General features: G+C 39.0%; 1 protein-coding gene and 1 pseudogene across 1 annotated transcript in view; both read left to right on the top strand.

Moving 5' to 3' along the window:
- Positions 1–8514: 8514 nt before the first annotated feature.
- LOC135212861 (uncharacterized) lies at positions 8515–14546 on the top strand (annotated as a pseudogene).
- An 8597-nt stretch (positions 14547–23143) lies between these two features.
- The window catches only part of LOC135212918 (uncharacterized), a 143180-nt gene continuing 140582 nt past the window's right edge, over positions 23144–25741 (top strand). The window contains exon 1 of the mRNA XM_064246661.1: positions 23144–23326. Coding sequence (XP_064102731.1) covers positions 23321–23326 — 6 coding nt within the window. The 5' untranslated portion in view covers positions 23144–23320. The remainder of the gene's footprint in view (positions 23327–25741) is intronic.

Genomic DNA, 25741 nt, shown 5'->3' with positions numbered 1-25741 from the left:
TGCAATTAGGCCAAAAACTAGAAAATGCAAAGTGAACAGATGAAGGTGAAAAATGTATAACGCATGTAAGACATAACCCAGCTCCAAGCATCTTCAAAACTAGAAAAAAAATGCTGTGGGATCCAAAACCCAGAATACACTAGGCAGTTTTCATTTCTCTTCGATTGTTCTTCCATTTCCACGAGGCTCTACATTACAGATAATGCATCCCACTAAAATCGTGTTGACTTATCTGTTTTAACACAAGCCGAGGTAGAAGTAAACTAAGAGCAGTTACCAGATTCAGCTTCGGCAAAAGGAAGCGAAAAGTTAACAATGCAAGCAATGCTTGGCTTCCAATGAAGAAGGTAAAGAGCAACTGTATGTCACCATGTAACCTCTACAGTGGTGGTGTTGATTGCATGAATAGGAAAAGGGAGGTCTCTTGCATGACATCATCATGTAATCGTAAATACACCCATGAGGTGCATATAGTAAAGCCTTGATTCAGTGAACCTGGAACCAGTGGACATCAGATTCAACATACAAAATTCGGCCAGTGTGAGTGGTGGCTTTCTTTTTTCTTATTTACACACATGGAGAGCCTACTGTTCCCATTTGGTCGTGTTACTCATGCAGTGTGCATATTGTTTGTCACACATTGCATCGCCCATTATACCTCACATCACACACATTTAAATGTACTGTATATGTAAATAATAATAGTATTAATAGGCAAAGCCTAGTAGTTCCAGAACTGGTCTTTCTTGTTCACATGTAACTGCACGTGTTCGGACCTTGCTTTGGTTGTTTTTTGTTGTGCCCTTCACTATGTTTTCTGTGTGTAAGGGAGGTGAGAAAAGGAAACACTAATACCCAAAGCATTTATGAGTGAGGATAAGGCTCCTGGGAAAAAAATTAAAAGACAAATTCTCTGCTTTATTTGGAGCAAATACTTCGGATACACACTGACTTAACCAGTTGTAGTATGCAAGGCTGCTAAGCCAAGGTGTCTCAAGGACTGCATGCATATATTACCCGTGATTTATCATAACATATAAATGCTTGGTTCAATAGTGGAATTTTCAATTATTGATTTTTTAATCATGTCATTCCCGAAGTGTGCCATTTTCAGAACACATTACACATTGCTCCTGTAGATGTAAAGGCTGTACTCCTTGACAACGCTCCAGCATACCCAGATGCAGACTGACTCAATAGCTCTGATGGTGGTCTCCAAGTTGTTTTCCTCCCCCATAATACAACCCATCACACAACCAATTGATCATGGGTGAAAATGGCAAGCAAACATTTGTATCAGCGAAAATAGCTTGATGAAGTCTTGGTCGTCCTAGAGGTAGATCTGATACAAGACACATGGGGGCAGCAAACTTTAGACAACATCAAGAGTTACAACCTCAAGGGAGGAATCTACATTTTGCATCTGCTTGGAAACAAGTAAGATTAACAACTCTTTTCCATTAACGGAAAAAGTTGATGTTCGACGATCCTGAACTTGGCTTTCAGGGTTTTGAGCCTGAAGATTTTCATTAAGTATTTCTTGATACTGGAGAAACAAAAGTAGCAGTTGAAGATATGGAGAATTGGTTCCAAGACAGCGACAATGACCCTAGGTATCAACTTCTTTCATTTGCAGAAATTGCAGATTCTATTCGAGGTGGCTCTTCTGAGAGCAGCCCTAGTGGCACTGAAGAAGAGGTTGTGGTTTGTCCTATAAATCATGAACAGTATAACGGTGAGATACAATTAACGTTGGATTAAGTCTTCAAGCCCAAACCCATGGCTCATGATAGCAACCCCAACTTTCCACCACCACATCTTTCTTCCACCAGCACACATCCACTATCACCCCTTTGAAGTACCAGCACTGCTAGGGGGAGTTTATTGGCTTCCAGTAATAAATATTGAGTTCCCCACTATATGATCACAACATTATTAGACCTTCATACCATCACAGCAATATGTTAAAGGTAAGTTCAGGTAGCCTAAACTTTACAGGTAACTACATACGTATTTATACTCTACAATATTTACATTTATCTACAATAATTTGTTTTAAAAACATTTACATTTGTTACAGTATGTAATTTGGCTAAAATACATTTACAGTATTTACTGTCATAAGCAACCAAGCATAAAATACCCCTATTTTACAGAATATTTTGTGGAAAAACCAAACAAGCTAACTCCCTATGTATCGTAAGCAACTTTTCATAAGTTTTATAAGTAAAATATTGAAATCAATCAAATTCACAAGGAAAGGGTATATTTAGATTATATTAGTGAAGATATATGGTTCCTTTGATAAACATATATCACAAGCATATTTGGTCTGTTGCTGTCAAAAGCATAAAAAATGAGCGACTCCTCAAATCTGTGAAAGACTTAAGAAAATTCATTTCTTAACTGAATGTGAATGAGGCAAAAACTGGATACCTTCTTTATAACAAAAACCCTGTATGTTAAATGCATGAAAACAGGGTAAAAGGCAATCTTCCTAAATGACTGCCCCAATTGTAAGAAATACAAGTAAAATCCTTTTTGGAACTTAACTCAAAAATAGGTATGTATGTGAATATAGCACGCCTTATTACTGGCTTATGATTAGTAGAAACGAAATTGTAGTGCGATATGAACAGAGAAACACACACACTGATATTATGATAGTTTCCCCTAAATTATACCCATTTTCTTTGTTTTTCCTTTACGGCAATTCACCTGCTGACGTAATAAGGAAGGAGACAAAGCTCCACCTACTTGGGGATTTGGGGGAAGTGAGCAGACCTTAGCGAGAAGCTGACAGCCATACACTCTTTAGCCTACTCCCATTTATAAGATATAAGAAACTATATTAATAATATTTAAATTAACAGGGAATATTTACAAAACCCAACATATTTACGTATAGCATCCAGTATTATATAATGTATATTTACAATATAATAGGCAGGAAGGTGGGTGGCCAAGACGGGAAGGCCAGGAAAGTGGGTGGCCAAGACGGGAAGGCCAGGAAGGTGGGTTGAGGGAGGGATGAGGAGGGAAAGGGAGTAGGAGGGAGGGAGGTAGGGAGAAACGGAATGGGGATAAAGGACGTTTGAAAGAATAAGCTGGGAATGCTTGACAACAACTTCTAAGGCAAAAGAGTAAACGCCTTAACTAACACCATTTGACAATGCACTACATTACCAAAAATTAGCTGCGAAGTGTCTTGTACACTGTGTTAAAGTACCAATTCGATCAAATAATTAGTTTGAAAGATATTTGAGAAGAACGATGACTGAAATGCATAATAGTAATATCACCAATGGTTGGATATGTAGAGCAGCAGACAACCCATCATTGGAACCAAGTGCATATGTGCCACAAACTCCCAATGTTCAATGAAAACTGAACTAGTAGAGACCACAGGAGAGCAGGCACAGCAGTACATATTGTGTTAAAGCAATTCTGGTCAGCAAAACCACTAGTAGACTGGGAGTGACATGATCACATGCAAACAGATCATCCTAGCACCAACAAGCACTATAAGAGGCCACAGGTCACACATGCTCCCTGTCTGTATGTGCATAGTTTGAGGACTGCATACACACCAAACAAGAGTAGTGCCAATTTAACCAAGTATATTTCCAGAAAGGCACAGGTGAAGAGCCACTGCACTTACAGTGGGTGAGGGTTTTGCATTCCTCTAGTCTGAGAAAACATGGGAAATGTTGGGGAGCTAGCACATGGTTCAGAGACTGCTCCCATACCAGACGAACAGGTTACCGCACACTCTTTGCATATATAATATATATATATGTATGGTTCAAAGGCCATATACACACCATGTGCAGGGCAACAATGGCTGTACAAGCCATGTTCCAAACATGGGTCCACTCACCTGTATGAGTCTATATGCAGTGCAGCCTTGACTTACAGGGGGATCAGTTTCTGCTTTAAATCTGTTTTTTGCAGTTAACAGCACTTTAACAGCGCTCACAGTACTGTATATGGTCATAAGTGCCATTAACTTGATGCCTATTCTTGCCATTAGCACTGTCGGTGATACTTACGGCAGGCACTATAAAATGCCGTTAACTGCACTGAAGATGGCCAGTAAGATCGAATCGCAGTTAGTCGAAGATGCATTGTGTTTGGTAATGACTAAACTAGAAGAAGGTACGAAAACACTCATGCATGCACAACCCCAAGGTCAGTGACAAGCCATGAGCTAAGTGGAGAGCAGTAATGTTGCATGCAAACAAAATGTCACTGCACCAGTCAGTACCAAGCAGAGATTTAGTGCATGCCCTTATTATTATTATTCAGTAGATGAAACCCATTCATATGGAACAAGCTCACAGGGGCCATTGACTTGAAATTCAAGCTTCCAAAGAATATGGTGTCCATTAGGAAGAAGGAAGAGGAAGTACATAAAGGGAAATACAAGAAGGAGAGATCCTACTTATTAAAGAGAAAAACTGTAAAGAAATCTTGAAGTAATCCTAAAACATATCCACCCACTCCAAGATTCTGAAGTTTATAAATAAGTGCCTTGTGACATGCTAACATACTGTAAACTCACAGTAGAGGACTGTAAAAGCACCAAGCAAGCAGACAGCACTGGATCAACCAGGCGAGTTTCTAGCAATACACGGACAGAGGAGCAGAGAGTAGTTCTCGCATCCAAGACTGTACAGTCTAGGATGTGTTACTAAGCAGATGGGTCATAGATGGGGGGCCAAATGATACCGCCTACCAATGGCTGGCAAGTGAGATCACTAGAAGCCTTATCTGAATTTTTGTGAAAAGCCTTCTTAGACTTCTCCTTCTTTCAACAATACGAAGACAAAGTCGAGATGATATAGGTTGGTCAGAGCTCATCAAGGAGGGAGAGGAAGCGGGAGAGGACGAGGAGGAAGGAAAGGGTTTGTGCCTCCTCTCCTTGCCCTTAGCTAATGTTTAACCAACAACAGAAGGGAGTACTGAATATTGTACAAGTATGTACTACACTAATCACCCACCTACTGTTCTTCTATAGCCTACCTTCTCTAACAAAGTTTTCAAAAGCAATATATTTACCCTCACAAGAGAGTAGTAAACAAGCATGATGGTTCACTACACTTTCTAATGCCCTTCACTAACTAAACACTTAAAATACTCAAAACAAAAACAAATTTAGTTCAACAGTTACAGTCAGCATGCATTGATATTGCAATCAATCCCCTTTCAAATCCAATTTCACTAACACCATCAATAAGCAAAAAAAAAAAAAAAAAAAAAAAAATAAGAACAAACATCCCTCAAACCTTGAGGGTCAAGGGAGGTCCAGCAGTTGCGCAGTGCTACCTTCAACTACTCTAAAGAGGACGTATCCCTATCCCTTAATTGCTGCTTTATATAGCCCAAAGGTTTTCAATAGGCAACAGATCAGGGGAGTTACCTAGCCAGATAGTAAAGTCAACATGGCAGTCCTTAACATGGCAGTCCTTAACCTTTATTACTTATTTTGGCAGTATGAGCGGGAACACTGTCTTGCTGAAATGCTGCATTTGAGCTAATCTCTGATGAATTCTCCAACTAAAGGTTCAAACTTATGTAGTAGACCTCACCATCTCACTTGGGGGGCGGGGGGTTGGATAATCAGATCGCCCAAGCTGCCATACCCAAAAGACCCACATCTTAAGGTAATGAAGGGGAAGGCATTGCTTGGCAGAGGTGCTGAGGAAAAGGTTCACTGTAAGGGGGTCTGCCCCTGGTACATGCCACAAGCACTCTCCCCTTTTGTCACTTGCATAAAAGGAATTTTCATCTGACCAAAGCACACCATTCGTTAAGCCCCAACGATTATAGGTTTTTACAAAAGTGTGCCTTTGAGTAAGAGAAGCAACAGTTTCTTCTTGTAGAGGTTTCCCCCAAGGAGCATATGATTCTATTCCTCAAGTTTCTTTACTGTAAGGGTTGGATTACAGCACAACTGATGCTTGAGAACCCCCAAAAGTGTAGAAGGAGACCTTCCTAGGCTTCCCAGCCCGCCTGGTGAGAGAGTCTCTCTCAATGTCCCCACCTTCCTCAAAGTGCTTGATAAGGTTGTATACAATCCAGAGTTTCACTCCATTTGACAAACAATATCTGCAGCTTTTAACCCCTCCTTATGAAACTGGATCACTTTCGCTTGATCATCACTCAATGTACGTTGCTTTTGACAATTATTCACAGAAAATTTTTCCAAACACTAAGCATAGTGGTAAAGATGCAATGGCTATACGGCACAAAACATGAACTGCCTTCTAAATAATGAAACAGGCACTGAGGTGATTAAGTGGATATTTCCCTGGTATGTGGAAATAATGGGCTAACAATTTTTCAATATGTCCTAAAAATTTGTTTACCCTTCTTGTGGGGATGATTCTTGTTCACATGAAATTAGAATTAAAAGACTTAACTCAAAGATAGCAGAAGAATAATGTGCTTGGTAAGGGCAGGAATGTTCTCATTTTATCTAAATAAACCATCCATAAATTCCCCTGTTGCCAGTGAGGAATAACTCCTGCATTAAAGGTGATGGTTAGTAACCCTGTAGGAACAAACACAGAAGCACCTTAACCTAACCTAACCTAACCTAGGGTGGCAGGTCCTTACCTTGGCTTTTAGCTGACTGGAACCTCCCCCCATAACCAGCCTGACCTAAAATGCCATTCTATAAATCATAGAGTAAAATAACTTGACCTTGAGCACAGGGTCCAACCTCAGTAGAGGGGACTCCACTATCATGGACCTCCACCCCACTTGACATAACCTAGTACGTATATCATCACAACCAGCTCACCTTCAACTTGCATAATCTCCTTGCTAGAGACAGAATTGTCTTCAGCTGCACTATCAGACTCAATATATGGTACAGAAATACTTGACACATGAAAGACAAGCAGTTTGTAGAGGATACTGATGAAGACTACCCTATTCTGATATTTTTAATGCAACTGACAAAGTACAGCTTCAGATACAGTATACTCATTAAAAAATCCAACGCTGCTTCTTCCACTTCTTTACATCATGCCAAAACCATCTTTATTAAGTGTGCACCAAGTTTGTGCACTGCCCACAAAGTTTTCTTTATGGTTAATTACGAGGTACTGCATAACTCAAATCCCCAAGGTTGCAGAAGGCAGACCAACCACCCATAATAAAGGGCCTAAAACAAATCTCTGTATTTCTGCACATTCGGAATTAGTTAATTGTCTTTTTCTTTTATAAAACTAATAAATCAGTAAAACAAAAAACAAAAAGTTTGGTGGCACATTCAATACCTACAAATAATAAAATCTGGGTGGGTACAATGCCATACTTGCATATCCTCCAAAAATGTTGTTTCATACATTTCTACACTAACACTTCTACCACCAATAACATCTTAGCATCTTAGTTCTAATGCAAAAACTGAATCTCTTCACTATAGTAATTTCTCCATTCAATGCTAGATAATCTCAAAATAACATGGTTATCAAATATGACAGAGTAACCAATTATACTTCGAATCCCTGCATTCATCAAGCACACAACATGACAAGAGTGCCAACAAACGCTAAGAAATACCCTATAGACAGTCATACAAAATTGACAAACAGCAATTTACTTATTTTGGGGTAACACTAGAACTCATGCACCGACACTGATGTCTAACACTGAGGATATTCAGTAGCACACAGCAAAACACCATGAAAACTGTAAAAATCAAGAGGGTCTTAAGTATTTAAAAACAACTGGATACTCTTGTAATAAACATTCGATCAACCCTCACTTAGACTGTGGTCAGACTGACCTAAAAACCATCCATTCATATATTTTTGAGCTATGCATACCTAAAAATAAGGTATACTTCTTCACTTCTCAGTATTTGTGTAGTGCTTTGTTCTTTGTCCTTAATGTGCTTCATAGGAAAATTAATCTTAATATCTATCATAAATTTACTATCAATGAGATATTAAACAGCAAATGTTATTACCCCTTAGACTTTTCAAAGTTCTTTGTTTATTTTTGATGTTCACAGGAGTGAGGCTCCTGACTGGATTTCTTTTCATCTCAGTGCATTGCGGGTAAGGTTGGTAAGCACATATTTGGAATGTCTTTTGCTATTTTCTTCTAGAAATAGGGGTACACTGACACTGCTAAAACCTCATTGGTTCTGTTGTTCTAAAATTCATTTACATTGCTTGAAAATAAGTTGCTTCAGTTCTTGGTCATGGTTCACTTGTTGCGGATACTGCATGTGACTCTTGTCCCTTGGATTATTTTGACCAATTTTATTCTTTTGGGGCATTTCAAATGTTTCTGACATTTGTTTCTGTAACAAATTAGTAATTTAAGAATACTGGAACCCCTTATAACCTACAATTGTTTGGGACCACAATGGAAAAACAGGGTTTTTGAAGGGGAAAATACGGCGTGAAATACAAATATGCATCCCCATGATACTTGGGCACAGCTCTGATTCTGATTAAGGTAAGGTTTTATAGACATTTTTAACATGACACCATGAGCCAGGTGGATAAGGACCATGTGACCTGGATTAAGTTAGTGAGGGGGCTTGTCCTCTGGCAAGGTATGGACCTAGCATTCTGGGTTAGGTTTGCCTGGTCAGGTGGAAACCTTATCAATTTTAATTTACAGTGCCCCAGGGGAGGTTACGTGTAAGGACCCAACACCTTATGTCATGTTAGGTTGCAACCTCATTTTTTTACAGTGCCCTAGTTGTTGGGTGGCATGGTCCAGCAGGGTGAACCTCTCCTGCCCATTATGGACCTGTTACTCTGAAATAGGTTGCATTAAATGCATCCATGTTTATCAGTTTTGTGTTCTCCCAAACCAAAAACCTTGCTTTCCCACCACAGTTCCCCATTATTGTAGGATACAGGCCTAAGTTGCTTTCTAAATTAAATTGTAGGAAACAGACCTAAGTTGCTTCCTAAATTAAATTGTAGGAAACAGGCCTAAGTTGCTTCCTAAATTAAATTGTAGGGAACAGGCCTAAGTTGCTTCCTCAATTAAACTGTAAAAAACAGGCCTAAGTTGCTTCCTAAAGTTATTGAAGGAAACAGGATTAATTTGCTTCCTAAATTAAGTTATAGAGAACAGGCCTAAGTTACTTCCTAAATTAAAATGAATGAAACAGGCCTAAGTTGCTTCCTTAATTAAATTGTAGGAAACAGGCCTAATTTGCTTCCTAAATTAATATCAGAAACGTTTAATGGGCACATTTAAACATATGCAAATCAAATTTTCAACTCAAGAATGCAATCAGGGTTTAAAAAGAGAATTTACCACACAAAATATGACTATGAATATGAATAGTTTGTATAATAATATAGATGCAAAAACACAAATCCTTTTATCAAAAGTGACTGATAAAGTCACCTGTAATTTACAAGCTATTCATACTTACTTAGGAAATCTTAGTGTTTATTATTGTTTGCCTCACTAATTCCATACCTTAGTCAAAATGAAAATGACACAGATGAGATGTTACACTTAGTGAATTAACACAAAACTAAAATTACATTAGTATTTAGTATAAGCAGCTAACAAAATATAACCTCTATTATTCAATGAGCCTAAGGGAGGTCATCCTTGTTAAAATTAAGCTAGGCTTCATTCAAAACAATTGAAATTAGCCTAGGCCAGAAATACACGGTACTATAGTTGAAGTACAGGTAGATTTCGGAAATTACTCTGCGTCGGGCATTTCCTTGGAAATAATATTATTTTTTGTCTGTAGACTGTAATTATCCTGTAATTAAACTTAGAACTGATTACGTTTTTGTATGATGGCCATCCTGGAATACTATCACACATGAGCAGTGTTACAGGGGGACATTTGGTAAAAAGTGGACTTTCCTTCACCTGGGAGTCCGCAGCTAAGTAGCACGGCCAACTAGGTTAGTGTTATGTTAGGTTAGTTTGGTTCCTTTTATAGCCTAATAGCTTTCCTTAGACAATCCGCCAATCCCTTCTTCAACATATGGCTCCCTCTGACTTTCATAATTGCAGAACTGTCTCTTAAGAGTCCATGCAGAGCTATTACTTTGAAATGAAGTACAAACCAATAACATTTGGATGACCTATCATAATATTAAGGAACAGAATGAAATATGGTAATTCTAGGCAATGACTCCGCACTGACTGCAAGGAACGGTCCCATGAATACAACAGCCACTAGTGCTTGGGGCGTCAAATGTATTTCTCCGTGTTTAGTACTGACCCCTCTGGGTTAATTACAGTTGACCCCCCAAAAATAATGGCAAATTCTTAATAAGCAACCGAAATGCTATAGGAAACTGTTATTTCAAAAGAAATACCCAACACAGAGCTATTAGGGGAAACAACCAACTAGACTAGCTGATCCAGTTTTCACCGCATTTGGATCCACCCTCCAAAAAAGAACTTTAACACGTCCTGACACCGGAGATGGGACCAGTCACGAGTCATCGGTGTTAAGAGCAACAGCTTGAGACCTCTACTATCCTTTCAAAGTGTATAATTATTGTTTGCAACTGTTAATTACTGTTTGGGTTTAATTGGACAGTTTATGTATAAAGGTATTTCTGTTGTTGTGGGTTATTAAGGAGGAGGTGTAAATGACCATTTATGACTAATTGAGTTTGTACATTACTTGTTGTTGATTGTCAATGATTATTTAAGATGTTCTCTTGGAGAGTGGGGAGTATGTGTGGTTAGTTGAAGTTAAGCCCTGTAGGAGATTATTACCTCTCCACCAAAGGATCGTTGTGTGTCTGTATCCATTATATATATATTATTTTTTAAGTAAAGAAGAAAAAACCAAGTCTGTGTTTCTTTACTGCCACAAGCTATCTAGGCAGTATGGAGAGTAACTTAAACTTGAAACTGATCCCTGAGTATGATGGCAGAAACGCACAATCTGTTATGGAGTGGCTGGAGAAGTTGGAGCTGGTTTGCAAGCTTCGGAAAGTTGATGACGTGGCCAGTGTGATTCCTCTGCGGCTTACAGGTGGTGCCTTTGCAGTGTACTTACAGTTACCCACAGCAGATAGGAAGAAGGTTGACTAGGTGAAAGAAGCATTGTTGGCTGCGTTTGCTGTTGATCCCTATGTAACCTATGAACAGTTTGTCAGTAGGAAGTTGCACAGTGGAGAGGCACCGGATGTCTACTTAGCTGAGCTACGTTGACTCGGATCCCTGTTTGGAGAAATTTCTGAAAAAGCTCTTGCATGTGCTTTTGTAGCTGGACTTCCAGAGAGAGTTCGTCAGCTGTTGAGAGCCGGGTCTTGCAAGGAGGCCCTTGATCTGGAACAGATTTTGGCTCGGGCACGGGTGGTTCTGAATGATGACCTTCCTTCTGTTTCAGTGGAAACATGTTTTGGCGCCACAGGAAGCTTGGGTTCTGTGCCAGTAGAAACAACAGTTCAGAAATGTCATATATGCCTTGAACCAAATCACTTTGCCAGGGACTGTCTTGCTCGCAACCGGGTAAATGGTCGATTTCGGAGAAGGGTAAAGTGCTATCGGTGTGGTCGAATGGGGCACATTGCGTCAGCTTGTCCGGGAAACGAGCAAGGAGAGGAGGCATCAGCACCAGCCTCCTCTCCCCAAACCCACTGAGTAAGGTGCTGCCAAGTACTGTTTTGAGTGTAGAGGGTCTTCAGTGTTGCGTGTTAGTAGACACTGGGTGTTCTCAAAGCATCGCTCATGTTTCATGCTGTAAGGCATGGAACAAGTGCGCAGTTAGCACGATAACTGTGAGTGGGCAAGAATGGGTGTGTGAAGGAATGGGCGTCGTGCACTTGGAGCTCAGTAATGGAGCTACTGCCAGCATTTCTGTATGTGTAACTACTCTAATGCCACTCAGTTTTAAATATCTTCTCTGCATGGATGGTGTGAGGTCTCTAGGAGGAGTCACTGTCGATACCCAGGGTGGTGTACGATTTGGAATGGAAGACACACTTTTTTCTGCTGCTGTTGATGTGATGGTAGGGGTGGATGAGCGTGATTCTAGTGCAATTTATGATCCTGTGATTAAATGTTGGACAGCTACATGGAAATGGTCTGAGGGCAAGGAGCCTGGCATCCTGGAGAATGGAGTAAAAGCATATTCTGTACCTCAGGAGGCAAAGAACCTGTATGAATCAGAGCTACAAAGATGGGTGAATGATGGCTGGCTGCTTCTTTATGATGAGAATAAATATGGACCAGCTAAGGGGCTTATTCCCCTCATGGCTGTTGTACAGCAAAATAAAAAGAAGTTGCGGCCTGTACTGGACTTCAGAGAACTGAATACGTACATTGATGCATTTACAGCAGACTCGGATGTGTGCTCAGACAAACTACGTGAGTGGCGCAGGCAAGGAGTGAATGTATCTGTAGTAGACTTGGCTAAAACTTACCTGCAAATAAGAATCCATGAGTCTCTGTGGCCATACCAGACTGTATATTTCAAAGGCCAGAGGTATTGCCTGACTTGACTGGGGTTTGGCTTGAATATTGTTCCAATGGTAATGAAATCTGTTTTAAACTGTGTTCCCCTTCAGGACCCAATTGTAAGAAAAGGAACATCAGCTTATGTTGATGACATCTTGGTGAATGAAGATATTGTTAAGGCCAGCCGTGTAGAGGAGCATCTTAGAAATTTTGGGCTAGTAAGTAAGCCACACCAAAGACTAGCTGAAGGGGCTCGAGCACTGGGCCTGGGAGTTTGGGGGGAGCAGGAGAGTCTTTTTTGGAAAAGGGACAATGACCTGGGCGATGCACCAAGACAACTGACTCTGCGAGCAGTGTTCTCATACTGTGGTAGACTGTTAGGCCATTACCCTGTTTGTGGATGGCTGCGAGTGGCGGTAGCATTCATCAAGAGAAGAGTCTATAAAGTCACTCAAGGATGGGACGACGTCATTAATGATGACTACATCAAAATGTGTTTGCAGGAACTTCTGGAGAAGGTTAAGAAGGATGACCCTGTGAGAGGACAGTGGAATGTCACTGGTGACAAATTCAAGATCTGGGTGGATGCTAGTTCTCTTGCACTTGGTGTTGCAGTGGAAGTAAATGGTTCCATTGTGGAAGATGCCAGCTGGCTGCGGAAAGACGAATCTTGCCACATCAATATGGCTGAGCTAGATGCAGTCATTAAAGGATTGAATCTTGCACTGGCTTGGAAGATACAAAAGGTGGAATTAATGACTGACTCATCTACTGTGCATAGATGGATTTCAGATGGACTTTTAGGAAAAAGCAGATTGAAGACTAAGGCTGCAAGTGAAATGCTCATCAGAAGAAGACTAGGAATAGTCTTGTCATTGATAGAAGAGTGTGACCTCCAGCTGTCTATTACATTTGTGTCTTCTGCCAATAATAAAGCTGACAGTTTGACATGTGTACCTCAGCGCTGGCTGAGGGACCTTGGTTCATGTCACCAAGATGCAAAACTTGTGTGTGCTTCTGTTGTCCCTGCCATTAGTGATGGAATTAAGGAGATCCATCATGCTGCTGGTCACCCGGGTGTGAGAAGAACTCTCTATTTTGTGAAGAAAGTCCATCCAGGAGTTACCAGGCGGCAAGTACAGGCTGTTGTCAAATGCTGTGAGGCATACCAGTCAGTAGACCCGGCCCCAGTGAAGTGGCAGAAGGGTAGTCTGGAAGTGGATAGAGTGTGGCAGAGAGTTGGCATGGATATTACTCACAATGATGGATGGCCGTATCTTACTCTCATTGATTGTGGACCATCTCGATTTGCCATTTGGCGTTGGCTCCATTTTCAGACCAGTGAGAGCATCATCGGGCAACTTGAGACAGTGTTCTATGAACGAGGAGCGCCAGAGGAACTGTTAACTGACAATGACACTGCTTTTCGCAGCAAACTATTTGCTGACTTTGCAAAAAAGTGGTGCGTGCATCTTAATTTTAGATGTGCTTATGTTCCATCAGGAAATGGTATAGCTGAGAGATGCCATCGAACTGTTAAGGTCGTTGCTGCAAGGAAAGGCTGTAGCATTGCAGAGGCTGTATATCTGTATAATTTGATGCCTCGTGATGACTGCGACTCAACGACTGCCCCTGTCAGTATGCTGTATTCTTACCCTGTGAGGGTCCGAGGAGTGGATCCATGCACGATGAACAAAGTGGCAGTGAGTGGCCCCTACAAAGCAGGTGATGAGGTGTAAGTAAAACCATCCAACATGCGATGCAATATGCAATTTGAAAGAGGCAAGGTTACGAGAGTTTTGTCAGAACAAGCTGTTGAAGTCAATGGAGTTCCACACCATGTTAGAGATCTTCGTTCGTGTTCTTCACAAGGATTGATATTGAGTGAGGAAACTACTGATGCTGAGGATGAGGAGCTTCTTATACAGCTTCCTGTTCATGAAGATGAGGGGGAAGAGGAAGATTCAGGCACTGTTGCTGAGTGCAACGCGATTTCAAGACATTCAACAAGAGTTAGAAGAGCTAGAGTTTGTAATATATGTGAATGTAATTATGTAATTCAGGAGGGAGTGTATAATTATTGTTTGAAACTGTTAATTACTGTTTGGGTTTAATTGGACAGTTTATGTATAAAGGTATTTCTGTTGTTGTGGGTTATTAAGGAAGAGGTGTAAATGACCATTTATGACTAATTGAGTTTGTATATTACTTGTTGTTGATTGTCAATGATTATTTAAGATGTTCTCTTGGAGAGTGGGGAGTATGTGTGGTTAGTTGAAGTCAAGCCCTGTAGGAGATTATTACCTCTCCACCAAAGGATCGTTGTGTGTCTGTATCAATTATATATATATATTATTTTTTAAGTAAAGAGGAAAAAAACAAGCCTGTGTTTCTTTACTGCCACACAAAGTAAGTATTTCCTCCACAGTTAGAAATTAAGGTCACATTTTAAGATTAAACAGAAGTTAATGAATGTCTTGCCATGCACAATGCAAACATTTCTCCATGACGCTTTCAAAATTTTTACTTAAAACACCAAAAGTGTAGAAGACTGACGCCATCTCGATGTTTGCGGAGTCACTTGTGTCAATAAACTTTCCTTCCATGGGCTAAATCCGCACACCACTTGTACCCATAGACGCCGGGGCACTTTCTTCACAACAATCGTCAACAATGACACCAACCATCTGGCACATCCAAGGAAACTACAATTTTTTCAGTAGAAAGAAGAGAAGCGTGCATTAGATAATCATTTAAATAAATAATTAAACAGCAGTATAATGTCATGAATTGCATAAATTTTTTACATATTCATGTTTATCAATTTGAAAATATTCGTTGTTGAAAAGTAACTAGCTTCCTGACTCAAATATCAACAGTTTTGCTGTGAAAAGTACCTAAGGCGTTATTCGTGCTCTTCTATTGTTTATCACTGTTACCAATTGGTATGTGTTTACCCTCCAAAATAGGTATAAGACTTACATAAAACCAGGGAAATAGGTGAAATTAGCATATCTATTTGTATTTTGGTAGAAGACCCTCTTTTAGGCAAATACTGTTAAAAAGAATGGCAGAATTAAGCGAGTTGATTTTATATATTGTTTTTTCTATTTTCCTTACAATTCGCTTCTCAGGCTCAGCGATGTTTCTGAGTAACTGACCAATATTCATATTGGGAATTTTCAAAAATCATAAATGCTGAAGGTAATCTTTTATTGGAACAGGATATCAGGTCCAGGTCAAGCAGGGGTCGTCGTCAGTGCTGGTATTATTCCGTAGGCGTAGTTCAGTTCGGTGCCGGGTTCGTCTTCGGCCCGACCAATGAGAATGCAACTCTAGGTCCGAGCCGCTATAAATACCGCCCCACAGACTTCCTTGCTACAGTCTCTTCAAACGACTCGTCCGAGGATGACCTGCGAGAAGGTCAAAACGTTACGTAATACCAGATATACCAGCTATACCAGCACCAATACCAGCCCCTAAACCGAAGACGAACCCGGCACCGAACTGAACTACGCCTACGGAATAATACCAGCACTGACGACGACCCCTGCTTGACCTGGACCTGATATCCTGTTCCAATAAAAGATTACCTTCAGCATTTATGATTTTTGAAAATTCCCAATATGAATATTGGTCAGTTACTCAGAAACATCGCTGAGCCTGAGAAGCGAATTGTAAGGAAAATAGAAAAAACAATATATAAAATCAACTCGCTTAATTCTGCCATTCTTTTTAACAGCATATCTATTTGTATTATATATACACATATTAGAGCCATTTTATCATTATTGCATTACTTTGACAACTAAAATTCATGGAAACAGTTTGTAAATGCATCGGCTTATGTGTGAAGCTCCACTAAATTGACAACGATGAAATTTTGCCGTCATCTGCTCGTATCTACTTTAGAAATATCTGTAACTTGGTTGCAAAAAAGGGATAATAGACATGAATTAAAATAAACATTTTGAAGTAACAAAGTAACGTTAAACTAAATAATGAGTAAGGTAAACAATTAAGGGAAAAAGGCTTTGCACCTTATAAACAGTGCTGTCGTGTGCTGCCCGCAACTATGTTTGAGGAGTGAGCGCTCAGGAACCAGGAACCGCAACGTAGTTCAAGTGCAATTTGGAGTGAATTAAGACCAAAATGTGTATAATTACAATCAAATAAGCACTGTGGAGTTTCAGTTGTGATGGCAGTAAGGATAAAACCACCGATTACAAGGTAAAAATGAATTTCAATTCAAACCATAACCCGGGAATAAGAAGTTTCATACTTTCACTAATATAGTGCTGATTACAACTCCAATCTTGAGTAAGATCAATAAACGTTGCATATATATGCTAATATTGTTCAAATGAGTGCTGGAAAGGACGTGAAATCCATGCCGGTTACGAATGGCACCTCAGTCGGTCGACGCCATATTGGATTTAAAAACTGTCTTGAAAACATTTGATGAAGACTTAACATGTTTATTTTAGTTCACATGGCACTTATATATATATCACATTTTGTTGAAGAAACTTATCTTTTGAATGGTAGGCTATGCTTAACCCTTTAACTGTTTAGTACGTATATATACGTAGCCCGCCAACGCTACCTGAGCCGTTTACTACGTATATATACGGGGAGCAGAGGTTTTGAGCTTGACGTTTAGTACGTATATACGATTGATTTTTCCTGCCTTTCTTTCAAAGTAAATCCTATATAATGTATTCTCTCTAGGTCCGAGGAAGTGTTGTTGACCATATCCAAACAAAAACACTTACTCCCGAACCCCCCTTTATCATAATTTTCCTGATTTTCTATATCTAATGCGGGAATTCGCCAATCACTTGGCGACATCGCTATGTAGCGAGAACACGCTGCTGGCTGGTCGTTCACTTACACGGAATTTTGGTCTTTTGACGCAGGGGTAAAAGGGCTATAATCCTATCTAAGCCGACTTAGCATCGGTCGTGAATTGTTTTCTTCTGTTTTTCTTTTCTAGCTCTAGCGCAAATGAAAAACGATAAGTATGTAATTGTAGTTTATTGACATTATTCCCACTGAAATATAACAAATGTACTCGAACGTTACAGAACAAGAGGTTAGATATAGAACGCACAAACTTTCATTCATGAAACAATGCACAAGTACCATATTCTAAATGAAAGTTATGTGCAAATTTCTTACACAACAGACATTGCTGAAAATTTATCCGACAGTGCAGAATGATGAAAACGAAAACAGGGCTAACCAGGTGAAGACAGTAACGTAAGATATATGTGTAATGATTCTGAATGGGTTGCCAGTAATTTCCGGTCCTAAGATTTCGTATTTGACAACGGTGGCAGTTTCATTACATCGATAAAGGAAAATCTATAAAGACAGATGATGAAATTTATCGGTATCACCATTGTCTTAATCAAATTATCCATTTTAGTAAGTGGTGTAAAGAGAGAGAGAGAGAACTGTTTTCTTTGTATTGTACTTTACCCTCCTTTGAACACTGATGCCATATACAGAAATTCGAACCTAACAATTTTGTCATTGATAAAATACAACGTTAGAGAATTCTAACAACACAAGAAGAAGAAACAGTAATATATATATATATATATATATATATATATATATATATATATATATATATATATATATATATGTGTGTGTATATGTATATATATACATATATATATAATTAGATTTATAGTGCATACAGAAAAACTGTACACAATATGGATGTCATTAGCTACGTTTCCAAACTTCTTCCTGTCTTCTAATCTGACTACAGATAATATGCATTCCACAGTTCGGGGTTCTTTAATCCGGTCATAAAATTCTAATTATCCTTCCCTCCGGGCTGTCCAGAAGAAAGAGACCATACGGAACAAGGCCGAGTTAAACTGCCAACACTTGAGGGGCCCATGACAGTATATTCTTTTTTTTTTCTTTTTTCGCATTGTATCCTTTATTTTCATAGGTGAGTCCGGGCTAGATTTCGGGCGTTAGTATGATTTATTTAGGTGATTAGAAACTAGATTATCTTCACCCTCCCTTTTGATCAAAGCAATTTACTTAATGATTTTCATTCTTCATATTTCAGTTCATTTTATGTCTTCACCGTTAGATGCCCTGGATAAGTGTCAAGCTGTTTTCAGTTTCAGACCTAACATGGGAAGGTGTGGCGACGTATTGCCGCCACATCTACATGACACCCAAACTTATATATCTTGTTTTATGAATCAAATCTGGGAAAAGTGGCAACGTCTAAAACGCACTGCATGCCCATGGCCATTTTGGTTTGACTATGATACGGATAACTGGCGAATACAGATAATTGTAGATAGCAAAGTAGTTGATTTTAAATGAAATGTTCGATTGTTGTTGTTTACAGCTCCAGTTACATCCCACCCATGACGAATTTGATGCGTTTGGTACTAAGGACTCGGGATAATCCGAGGCACCATTCTCTTACTAACGTTCGAATGGTTCCACCCACCAAACTCAATGCAGGTAGAAGGAAAGAAGAGATGACAACAACAACTGATCGTTACCTTGGGTATGCCTCTCTCTCTCTCTCTCTCTCTGATATATATGTATATATATATACATATATCCTGAAGGAAGTAGTAGGGAAAGGCATCCTCATCTTTCAACAGTTTATTTTAATGCCGACGTTTCGCGACGAATTCCAAGTCGCATTTTCAAGGCTAAAAATATATATAAGTTTACAAACATTAATAATTAATTTAATTTATCAAAAATGTCATGGCAACAGCTCTCAATAAAGTAAAAAGTAAAAAGTTAAAATTCAAAAGCACCTCCAAAATCAGATATTAAAAGTACAAGACTTCACTAAAATTTCAGAAACACCTACCTATACAAAAGAAAGAGTAAGACTAACACAATATTGGTAAAATACAGTGTGGCAAACCAACTGCCCAAACTAGGCTATGAACAATTTTACAGAGGACGTTTGGGTATTTAACGACTGTACAGTCTTTTTGATAATTATTGATTCTAAAATTGTCAGGTTGTTGTTGTTCCGCAGTTGGCCCAAGATAGAAAAATCCTTGCTGTCAATATATGTTTTACATGTTTTTGAGTGATTACGTATATTGGATTGTTCTGGATTAGATAACCTACTACCTGTTCTATGGCTTATGCCCCTGTGGGAATCAATTCGAACCTTCAACAGCCTCCTCGTGCATCCCATGTCGTTAGATACCCAAACGTCCTCTGTAAAATTGTTCATAGCCTAGTTTGGGCGGCTGGTTTGCCTCACTGTATTTTTACCTATATTGTGTTGGTCTTACTCTTTCTTTTGTATAGGTAGGTGTTTCTGAAATTTTAGTGAAGTCTTGTACTTTTAATATCTGATTTTGGAGGTGCTTTTGAATTTTAACTTTTTACTTTTTACTTTATTGAGAGCTGTTGCCATGACATTTTTGATAAATTAAATTAATTATTAATGTTTGTAAACTTATATATATTTTTAGCCTTGAAAATGCGACTTGGAATTCGTCGCGAAACGTCGGCATTAAAATAAACTATTGAAAGATGAGGATGCCTTTCCCTACTACTTCCTTCGGGATATATCTTCTTTGAGCTCCAGCTCCGGCACTTAGGTGTGTGTGTATAATATATATATTAATAATTAATATATATTATTATTAGTATATAATATTAATATATATATTAATATCAAGGAGAGGGAGGGGCATATCCGAGGTAAGGATCAGTAATTAATTATATTTTATTGACAATTATTGCAGATGAAATAAATAAATCATAGATTTAGCTGAATGATTATAATTTTACTTTGTGTTCACGTTTATGGGGCTTCATCCTAGACAATTCCCAGTTATATTTTTAAAATCGGCGAATGCATATAATTCCCATAGGATAATCACTTCTTCATATCAGTAATATTACTTCTTGAGCTTACTCCTTTCTCTCTTTCACTTAGAAAGTCCATACAGTTTACTTTTATTTAATTTTTTTTCTATGTACAAAACGGACATGCATCGTGGATGATGTAGAATCCATAACAAACCTAGCTTTAGCTTTAGCCCAAAGACTGGATTATACGGGCTACAATATGCGAGAACTTTTGGAATCAACTTTATTGCATGCCATTATTATGGCTTGTCAAAGAAAAATCTGATGATTAGTAAGAACAATAATTTGAATGACCAATTGTTATATCCTATTATTTATAAATTCTAGAGTGTCAAAAGAAGAAATGGTTTTATGTACAACAAATAAACTTCCTTACACGAAACAATGCACGTATGTCTGTCCTAAGAGAATGTTATTTTCCAATGGCGCCACGCTGATAAATTATTATTATTATTTAGCTGGAAAGAGCAGACACAAATACGTGACAGTGGTTAAAGGAAACGGCCGTATGTGTGTTAATACACTTATATGAGTGAAAATATATGGAATAAGATACAGAAACTGAAAATAAGCTAGTTTAGCCCCCCTGCACTCAAAGGATAACGTGCCCGGGAAGGCAGTTGCCATGTTGTGTTTTTTTTTAACTTTTTGCTGACAGTTTGGGTAGCCTAAATGTTTGCTGCCCGCACTCTTGGCTGACAGCTGGGGGCACCAAAGCTGCTTCCCATAGCAAACGGTTATTGGGTTAAGGAAACTGACTTAAACCTAAAACCTCAGCGGCAAACGCGGATTAAGCACACAGCTGACGTGTCTGCTCGTGGCTCGCTCCGCACTTACCCCAGATTTTGTTTTCATTTCTTCTAAACTCGACCTCGAGTAACATTTGCGTGTGTGCTAAAATGGAATATGAACAAAATCAGATGGCTTGAAATTATGAAATTATTAAAAGATCTATGATTATCATTTCCAAAAAACACAAATAGAAAGGAAAATCGTTAAGAAGAACCAAAGTTACGTTTTCTTTCTTTAGAAATGACAGCTCTCAGGTAAAGTCATAAACAAGGGATTAACATTTTCCTGGCCCCACCCTAGTGATCTTAGAATCTTGAAGACTTTTTCTATACTTTAACATCTAAAGCAATAGTCTGCCTAAGAAACAAAGGCAAGGTATGGTTGACCCTATGCAGCATACTAATGTAGAGATTTGAAGAGAGATAACCTTTCTTAGTTTTTTAAAAAATATTGCACTACCTATTCCAGAATAAGCAAGCTAGATTTGCCTCCAAACTCCTATAAGCCAAGTTGATCTTCTTGAAGATTTTATCGGGTACTAGGGTCACGTCTTTAAAGGATAGAAATTCCAGCTTGCATGATTAGGATTTAACTAGTCATTGTAGTCATAAAATCCGTTTGGTAATTCATCTTCGTCTATATATAACAGCGTTTTGTATATGTACATTGTCACTCACTCGACTCCCCTGTAAAGTAAGTACTTGCAGACATGTTTTTCCTGCTTCAGAATGGAAAGAGCGGACGAAACTGGGATGAGCCCTTGTCCGACGTGGCGAGAGTTTGCGATTTGGCACGTGAAGCTACCAGTATTCCAGATGTATGTACACTATGTCTGATAAATTTATAATAAAGGGAAAAGAAAAAAAAATAAGAAACGAAAGTGTGGGTGGAGGGACTGGTCTCGCACCTTCAGTACAAGACTTAATCCTGCTTTACTAATATACCGATGAGATTTTCCCTTTGTCTACTATGGATAAAGACCTAAACTTTTCGATTCAAGAACGAAACTTTCTGATGACACCTCTCGTCATCCGCCATGACACTTTGGTTCGACTATAGTCACTTTTTATTTTCCGAAGTGCAGGAAATCCACGATAAAGTTCGATGAATTGAATTTCCTCAAAACTCTTGGGATGGGAGCCAGGGTTAAAAATAGCCAGGTAGTATTCATAGCCAAGGTAACAGACGAAAGACCAGGAGCTGTTGCTGTTTGCGCAGTTTGCTTCCACTGACTATCACTCAAGATTGTACTTCATAGTACAAATACTTTGACTGAGCTAAAAATATCAAGCTGTCACTCACGTTGGAAATGTTGGCCCAATCAAGGATTTTGTGCTGTCATGATGAGTATATGGGTAGCAGATACCTAAAGGCAATTATTCAGTCTATTGTCGTTTATAGGCAGCATCCAAAAGTTATATGAGCTGAGAAAACAAATGACATTTCATATAATTTATTTATAGTTTAGTTTAGCTGAAAGAGTATGTAGTTTCGAGCGTCAAGGGAAAAATAACACGAAAATTAAGAATTTCTGTGTATAAATTCTGGAAACACGAACAAGCTGCAGCTGATAATGGCTATGTTACATCGTATTTAAACTGTCCAGGTTGCTTAAGTTTCATTTCATAAGACTTTGTGATTGCGTGAAAATTATCAACATACGTTAAGAGGGAAAACACTGGTTTTGTTCTTAAGTAAGATTTTTCAAACGTAAAACAAATATTAAATTGGACTTTCAAAACTTTTATTGCAAAATGGATTGAAACTCAAAATCACGATTTTTTTTTAAAGATATCTAGATTGAAAATATTCATCATTTTTGGAAATGACACTGACGTACTAAAGGGCAAGAATTATCATGAACGTTGCCAACTTGCCATTCTCAAGAGAGATTAGGGTGAACTCCGTCATCTAAAAAGAGAGAAAAAAAGGAATTTCAACTTCAATAACATTTTACGTATGATCTACATGACCCTACGGAAGACATAGATTCGATTATTAAATGTTAAAATGGCGTTATTATTCGAATGCAAAGTCATTCTACCGATTATTGGCGAAAGAAAGAACTGTCTTGCCAGACGAGAATATTATTGGAACCCAAGCTGCACAAATTTGCCTACCGCCCCGCGCTCCCGGCCCCGCCGCCACTGGGAAAGAACCCGTAATCCATTGTTGGTAGAGGTAACGAGTTTTGCTCGCCATAATGAAGGTATGTTGACTTTGTAATTGTCAAATCCGTATGCTAAGTTAATCCGGCCTCTAATACCGGGTACGTGTCATTTACGGCCGTTAAAACGCAGATGAGTGTCGATATACAAGAACTAACTGAACATCAATGTGTGCGAGATGTACTGGGAGGTGTCCCTTTCAGTACATGTGACAATATAAGGTTAATACAAGACCTTAGTTTAGCATTCATGTCTTTCGGTATGTTATAAGGCTGAGTCCGACTGAAAATCCCGAGAATTTTGAATTGACATCCACTTTGAAATGCGGATTGGGGGCTGATTTTATTGCCAAAGAAACCCGCCGGTGAAGGGAGAGGTTTTGAGTTCGTCTTGATGTCCCCGAAAGCTGGGGCGGGGGTCGGCGCCCATGGGAGTACCCGTTTCGGCGACCGCAATGTAGGTAGTCGTTGTGTTCATCAGACAAAGTTCTCTACCCAAGTGTCTTCTTAGCCTATGGCCATGTAACCGTAGATAGACGTAGGCAGCCAGGCTGGTTGTTGGTGCTTGCTTGTCCTCTCAAGACGCCATGACGCTCGATCGTCGTTGCCACCCCACCCCCCGGGTTCCGGGAGTCGCCGGTGGGGAGGTGAAGACCTCCTCAGTCCTCCTGTCAATCCCTGTCATTGTTTAGGGGAAACGGTAGATCTAAGCCCTTATTCCGCGGCGAACTATGCCAGTTGACGCTTTTCTCTACAGTTTTACCTCCTGAACAAGAGTTTAAGGGGGCCGGCCGGCTAATGCCCTTTTTCAAGGACAGGACTTTGATATTCATACCACTTAATAAGGTGACTTGGGACATCTCCAAACCGCATATGATTTTCGCCTCTTACCTTCGGTTTTGTGACGCCAAGCCGATTTATCCCGAAAATAACCATTTTTCAAATTCTATCTCCTCCCTTGATATTTAATATTAAGACCTGGGATTACTACCATATATATAGACCTGATGTAGACCTCCAATCGAATGGAGAGTTTTTTTTTCGAAGTCATTTTTTGCAAGATATGAATTTTTCAATATGGTAAAAAAATAAACCCTATAAATCAGGAGAAAAAAATTTATAAAAAAAATACGAAACAAAAATTGGGAAAAAGGGCTCTATTTGATTGTTCTGTAATGTATTTCTGAGTTATATACCAAATTCCAATGTTATAGCTTTAAAACTAAGTGAGAAGATAGATTTTGAAGGTCAATAAGTATAGTTTTGAGATACGGGCGTTCAAAGTTTTCCTTCGTATTTCTATAAAGACAAATGTTAATAAATAATGATTATTATGAATGTATACTTTCTTTTTGTGTATTAATAAACCAAACTTTTATTTATCATAATTTAATCATAAATGATGATCCCTTTGCTCATATATCGCAGCCTGGGGTACTGCTTGAGGCAAGATGGGGCACTCCTTCCTACGCAATTCTCTCTCCCCCCTTCACTAACTCGGCTTATTACAGCGAATTTTCTTCTTCTGTATGTTAGCGAGATGTTTTCCTTGTATTTTCCTCTTTGGCATGATGAAATTCTTGCCCGAAACAAAGATAAACAAACTTAAATGCAAGAGAATGTCAAGAGGTGAAACTCGAAGGCGTACTCTTTTTTTTACAAAGACAATTTAATAAATCATGATTATTATGAATTTCATATTCCATTTTGGGTTTTAAAAAACCAAAACTTTGTTATTTATCATAAATGAAGATCTCTTTGCTCAAAGATGTAGCCTTGGGCACAGTGTGAGTGTGCCTGTCAAGCAAGACGGGGCCGTTACTTAGCAACCCTCCCCTCTCTATTCACTAACTACGCATATATTATGATATTCTGTAATAAATACTTGAGCGATTTTTCTTCGTCTGTATGTTAGCGAGATGTTTTTCCTTGTCTTTTCCTCATTGGCATGATGAAATTCTTGCCGACATACATAAACATACGTAAAAGTAGGCGTATGTCAGAGGTGAAATGGAACGTGTAGACTACTCGAAGTCTGTGATCGCACTAAATCAGGACTTGACTTGGGTAGCTGAGCCTGAAGTCTCCTTCTCGACTCTGGGAATGTCTACAGATGCCATTTCTCCCAATTTCTTTGACAATAATTATCAAAATTTACGATAATAGAGGAAATATTGCATTTTCTTGTACGGATCAATGTTTTAGGCTTATTGAGTTACGTTAACTAATTACCCTGTAACTACGAAAGTAAGAGGAATTTTGACGAAATATTTCGTATACGTATTCTCAATTGCCATATGAAGCTCCATGAATTTTTTCATGACTGCATTTTTCGCCCTATACCTCCATATATAGGGGTTCCGGCTGGCCCCCTTAAGATAAGATTTTTTCGGCCGGCTGTAATTAACGTGCAATTTACCATTGAACTCTTATCTTACGGTAAGGGGGGCCGATGGG

Source organism: Macrobrachium nipponense, chromosome 41 (assembly GCF_015104395.2).
Source record: "Macrobrachium nipponense isolate FS-2020 chromosome 41, ASM1510439v2, whole genome shotgun sequence".
Classification (NCBI taxonomy): domain Eukaryota; kingdom Metazoa; phylum Arthropoda; class Malacostraca; order Decapoda; family Palaemonidae; genus Macrobrachium; species Macrobrachium nipponense.
The sequence above is the reverse complement of the archived record's forward strand: the minus strand, read 5'-3'. Positions and strand labels throughout refer to the sequence as shown.